Raw genomic sequence first — 6104 nt, 5'->3', positions numbered from 1 at the left:
TCCTTATAGGCTCCCCTGCCAGGTGAAATGGGACCAGGGCTTCCTCAAGTTTGCCTCATGACATGTGGCAAGACATTCTAAGGTGTTTTTGAGGTAGGACACGGTTTCTCCTGCCTAGACTTCTCCCTGGACCAGGAACTAGGACTGGCCTCGATGGTAATGGGAGTTCAGAACCTCATACACCAAACACTCTTGAAGTCCACGCTCTGATTGTTGGGGCAGGTCAAAGGCATGTGGGGTGAAAGAGAAGGTCAAGTCAGCCAAGTGGGAGATAGGGTGGGATGCGCCTGGAGGGGGATGCTGAAGGGGGAAGGCCACAAGGTTTAATGATGTAATTGAATGGAATGGGTCCAGGAACCAGTCCTCAAGTTAGCAGCCAAGCTGGATATCACAGGAGAAGAGTCCAGGTAGCATTACTTGTTAGTGGGGGCCTTCTGATGGCCTGTGCTCTGTCGAAGGTGGTCGTGCAGACCCTCTTGAGGGTCTCCATGCTCTTTCAGGTAGTAACAGCGTTTGGGAACATGCTGGTGCTGGGAGTGAGAAAAAACAAAATATGGCAGAGGTAAGAGCCATGCTTACTATGACGAGTGGGGTTCTGCCTGGATAATTTCAGTAACTTAGCAGGTCAAGCAACTTGGCTAATGTACCTTATTTGTATAAAGTGTGATTGAGGACTAGACTGGCCAAATTCCCTAGTGACCTGGGCCTATAACACCTGTGGCCGTAGGTGGGACCCAGTCGCCAAAACGTGACCCCTCTTTTAGAATTGGACCTGGAATAAGTGCAGAGTTGGGACTGAGCCCAGCCATTTCCCTCAGAATCAGAAGACTTAGACCTTTAACCATCCCAGGCCCTCCGTATCTTGGGTAGGGCATGCCTCCTCAAAGCGGTTAATACACCCAAAATAAGTACATAGCCAGGCCCGCTGATGAAACTCTAGGTTGGGGGTTAGGGTCTAGGAGCTCAATGCCTCTCCCAGCCTCTTCCTTGGGCTACTCAAAGGAGCAGGGTGACTTTGCCATCATTACCTCATTTTTCTATTCAGAAACCTTGAGTGTGTTTCCCCATCATTACCTCCTCGGTCTGCTGTGGAGAGTTCAGTTCATTCTCCATTGCCTCCTCGTTATTCCGCTTACAGGCTGACGGCAGAACCTGGCTTGAGCTGCCCGGGGAATCCTTCTCTCCAGCCAGCTGGCACTCGGTATAGAGAGACCTGTCTATTAGCTCCTTTAGGCTGCCGGCCACCTTCAGGAAGATCCGGCCCATTTTGGTGGCAACAGCTTCCGAGAGTCCTTCCAGAAACCTGGTCCGCAGAATGGCATCAGACCAAGACAAATGCCGGGCCAGCAGGAGGAAGTCAGTGGCATACTGCCTGACTGACTTCTGGCCCTGCTTGGGATGGCAAAGAACGGCACTGAGGATGTCTATTTCAGATAGGGAGTCATATAAGCCCTGGGATCTGCTCAGGAAAGATTTATCTTCATTGGAGAGGGGGTTTCCTACCTCCATCTGCAAGATGGACCACCTCTCTGCTGCCCCCAGATGAAGAGACACCAGAAAGGCCATTTTCTCTGAATCGTTCAAAAATCCCTTCATTTGCTTCTCCTCATCAATCTCCATCTCCTCCTCCACAGAGCACGAACCCCGGGCTGCTTCCTGTTCTGCTAAGAGGTAACAGAGTGCTGGGGTCAGCATGCCAAAAGATGGGACTTCCTCTGGCGGTTGGTTCATTGTTTCAGGGGTCATGGCAGTCACGTGTGGTGTGGACTTTGATCCACAGGCTCTGACGTTGATGTGAGAGGCACATGTTTCCCCAGAGTCTGTGGCTTTGATTTCCAGAGTGGACATCATTCCAGAGGCTGTGGTTGCCATTTGTGGTGTGGACATGGCTCCTGGGACTGGAGCCCTCATTAGCGGCATGGATACCCCTCTAGAGGCCGTGGCCGCCATTTGTGGCATGGACATCCCCCCAGAGGCTGTGGCTCTCAGAAGTGGCATGGACATCATTCCAGAAGCCGAGGCTCTCATAAGCGATACGGACGTTGCTCCAGAAGCTGAGGCTCTCATCGGTGATGCAGGCATCCCTCCGGAGGTTGCGTATGTCATTTGTGGCAAGGAAGTAGGTCCAGAGCTCACAACTCTTTTTTGCAGTGTGGACGTTGCCCCAGAGGCCATGCTTTTCATCAGCGGCATAGACATCTCTCCAGAAGCCATGGCTGACATCAATGGCATGGGCATTGTTCCAGAGGCCGTGGCTCTAATGAATGGCTTGGACATCCCTCCAGAGGCCACAGCTGTTGTTTGTGTGGTGGACATCTTTCCAGAGGCTGGAGCTCTCATTAACTCTGTGGACACAGCTTCAGAGGCTGAGGGTCTCCTTAGTGGTGTGGACATAATTCCAGACATTGGAGCCCTTAATAATGGCGGGGACATCACTCCCGAGGTAGGGGCTCGCACTGATAGCATGCACATCTCTCCAGAAGCTGTGGGCATCATTTGCGTAGTGGATGTTGCCCTGGAGGCTGGGGCTCTCATCAGTGGCATGGACACCCCTCCAGAGGCCGCGGCTGTCATTTGAGGCACGGACATCACTCCAGAGGCTGTGGATCTCATTAGCAATGTAGATATCTCTCCAGAGACTGGAGCCCTCATTTGTGGCTTGGACATCATTCCAGAGGCTGTGGCTGTCTTTTGCGGAGTAGACATTGCTCCATAAGCTGGGGCTCTCAGAGGCGTGGCTATCTCTCCAGAAGCTGGGGGTCTCGTTAGTGCTGGGGACATCTCTCCAGAGGATGAAGCTCTTGTGAGCAGTGTGGACATCTCTCCAGGGTCTGAGGCTCTCATCAGTGGTGTGGACACCGCCCCAAAGGCCGGGGCTCTCATTTTTGGTGTGGACATCAATTCAGAGGCTGGGGCTTGCGTCTGCAGTAGGGACATCCCTCCAGAGGTCATGGATCTCCTGAGCGACATGGACATCCCCCCAAAGTCTTGGGCGCTCATTGGCTGACTGGGCATCTTTCCAGAGGCTGTGGATCTCATTAGCGCCATGGGCATGGCTCCAGGGCCTGGGGCTCTCATTAGAGGCATGGACATAGTTCCAGGGGCTGCGGCTGTCATTTGTGGTGTGGACATGTCGCCAGAGGCTGGGGCTCTCGTTAGCGGTGTGGACATCGCTGCAGAGGCAGTGTCTGTCATCTGCGGCATGGACACGGCTCCAGAAGCTGTGTCTCTCATTAGCATTGTGGAGATCTCTCCAGAAGCTGCAGTTGTCATTTGCTGCATGAACATTGCTTCTGCGGCTTTGGATGTTGTTAGTGGCTTGGACAATGCTCCCGAGGCCATAGCTCTCATCTGTGGCACGGACATCACTGCCGAGGCTGTGTCTCTCATTAACAGTGTAGACATGGATCCAGAGGCTTTGGCTGTCATCCGTGGGGTGGACATGGCTCCAGAGGCTCTCATTTGTGGTACAGCTGTCACTCCCGAGGCTGTGGCTCTCCTTTGTGACACAGACATTGCTCCAGAGACAGGCGCCCTCATTTGCGGTGTGGACACTGACCCAGAGGCTGAGGCTGTCATCTGTAGCACAGACATTGTTTCAGAGACTGGGGCTGTACTCGGCAGTGTGGACATTGTTCCAGAGGCTGGGGCTCTCATTCGCAGTGTGGACATCGCCCCATTGGCTGGGACTCTCACAAAGCCCATGGACGTGGCTCCAGAAGTTCTAGCCATTGCTAACTGCGTGGACATCGCTCTAGAGGCTGCGGTTGACATTTGCTCTGTGGACTTTGCTCCAGAGGTTGCAACCGTCATCAGCGGGGTGGACAGTGCTGCAGAGTCTGGGACTGTCTTTAGCAACGTGGACACACTTCCAGAGGCTGGGGCTCTCATTCTCGGTGTCGACCTTGCTCCAGGCTCTGAGGCTCTCACTGGCGGTGCGGACATCCCCCCGGAGGCTGTTGCTCTCATTGGTGGACTAGACACAATTTGAGAGTCTAGATTTTGTGTTAACCGTGAGGACATCACTCCAGAGCCTTGGGCTGGCATCAGCTGGGTGGGCATCCCGCCAGAGGTTAGGGCCATCATTACCAGTGGGGACATTGCTTCAGCGTCTGGGGCTGGCTTTGGCAATGTGGGCATTTCTCCAGCATCAGGGACTGACAGGAGCAGTGAGGACATTGCTCCAGAGCCTGGAGCTGTCATTAGTGGTGAAGACACTACTCCAGAGTCTGGGCCTGACATTAGCTGGGTGGACATTTCCCCAGAGTCTTGGGTGCTCGTTGGCTGGGTGGACGTTGCTCCAGAAGTTAGGGCTGACATTATCAGTGAGGAGATCGCTTCAGAGTCTGTGCCTGACATGAGCAGTGAAGAGATCTCTCCAGAGGCCAGGGCAGTCATTAGCACTTTAGACATTGCTTCAGTGTCTTCGTCTGTAATTTGCAATGGTGACATCCCTTCAGAGCCTGGAGCTGGCATTGGCTGTGGGGACATCACTCCGGGGTTCACATCTGGCATTAGGAGTGGGGAGATCTCTCCAGGATCTGGGGCTAGCATCAATGGCGTGGACATCGTTTCAGAGGATGGAGCTGGCATTGCCAGTGGTGATATTTCCGCAGAATCTGGTGTTGCCATTAGTGCTGTGGACATTGTTCCAAAGTCAGGAATTGTCATCAGCCCTGGGGACATTAATCCATACTCTGAAGTGGACAGCAATGGGGACAGTGTTCCAGAATCTGAGGTTGGTATCAACAATGGGGACAGCACCCCAGAGTCTGAGGTTGGTATCAACAATGGGGACAGTGCCTCTGAATCTGAAGCTGGCATTAACAATGGGGACAGTGTCCCAGAGTCTGAGGCTGGCATTAGCGGTGGCGACAGTGCTCCAGAGTTTGCTGCTCCCATTAGAGGTACGGCCACGGTGTCAAAGGCTGGGGATGTCATCAGCTGTGTGGACATCCCTCCAGGGTCTGATGCTGAACTTGAGACCATAGGCTGGACACTAGAATGCAGAATTTGGACCTCTGCTCTGTTCTCTATCATTGGTCCAGAGCAGGTCGTCTCCCTGTTTTGGGGGTCGACACTTTCCTCCGTCAGCACACTGCTGAATCGCAGTGAACGTAAGGGTATTGACATATCTGCCATGGCCAAAGGATAGTGTGGAGGGAACCTCTAAAGCAATTATATCAGGGATCCTGCTGAAGCCCACGTGGCAAGAAAATCTGTAAACAGAAAACAAGTTTAGCAGTCAAAAGCAAATATCAAGAAGATTGGGAAATAGACAAATGATCCATGATGGAGACTTCTTTTATGTGTTGCCAGCTATGTGGCATCGGAGATGGGCCTATCAAGTTAAAGAAGCTGTGCAACATTAAGCAAATTTGAAGCTGGAGCAAATATCCTCTCCACCCCTATCCTTTTCAAACCAACCCACCCCGTCACACAGCACACCCTCTCGGTTTATAAAAGCTATAAACGCGGGCAATTTCAGCAGCCAAGGGCCCGTGAGGTCCTGGTTCAAATGAAACAGCAGCACCACCTGCTGGAAAACTGTGAAAAGTGCAGGTTCCAGAGCTCTGCTCTCTCCCACCACAGCACTAGCAAGCCAGCCAAGGCACTGGCAGGCCTGGATGAGAACGCCCTTTGCTCCAGGATAATCATTAGTTCCTTGGGCTCATTGAGTCCTGCCAATGGTTTAGTCCCCATTTTACTACTCTGATGGCCCTGAATGTCTTCCTCAGGAAAAGGAAGGCATTTGACTGATCAATGGTTGAGAGCATCATTCCATGAATTGAAAATCCTGTTTATTATCATTTTTATTATTAATAACAAAAATCATCACTAGTACTACCACTTATTGCCCACCTAGTGTGTTCCAGGCACTATACTTTAGGCAACTGTACACAACTTTAAACTGTCTATAGTGCACAGAGATGTGCAAGCATCACCCGTTTGAATCTTACAAGAGATAGTAGCATTATTCCCATTTTACCAGGTTTCTCAGATTAACTGGGGCTGGGGCTAGACTAAGAGCACTGTGACAGTAAAAACTGTTTGTCTTTGACTATCGCTTCCTCCTCGGGGTTGCCTAGCCTTTGGCATCCCTA

At 52.1% G+C, this 6104-nt stretch overlaps 1 protein-coding gene across 1 annotated transcript; it reads right to left on the bottom strand.

Annotated features, from left to right (window-relative positions):
- Nucleotides 1–413: 413 nt before the first annotated feature.
- On the bottom strand, nt 414–5133 carry RTL9 (retrotransposon Gag like 9). The gene is made up of 2 exons (XM_061179498.1): nt 1075–5133; nt 414–530 (listed from the first exon to the last, which is right to left on the bottom strand). Exons 1-2 carry the CDS (start codon nt 5131–5133, stop codon nt 414–416), a joined length of 4176 nt encoding a protein of 1391 aa, XP_061035481.1.
- Between the last annotated feature and the right edge of the window lie 971 nt (nt 5134–6104).

Source organism: Eubalaena glacialis, chromosome X, assembly GCF_028564815.1.
Source record: "Eubalaena glacialis isolate mEubGla1 chromosome X, mEubGla1.1.hap2.+ XY, whole genome shotgun sequence".
Classification (NCBI taxonomy): Eukaryota; Metazoa; Chordata; class Mammalia; order Artiodactyla; family Balaenidae; genus Eubalaena; species Eubalaena glacialis.
Note: the sequence above shows the minus strand (reverse complement) of the source record. Positions and strands in the feature narration are given on the sequence as shown.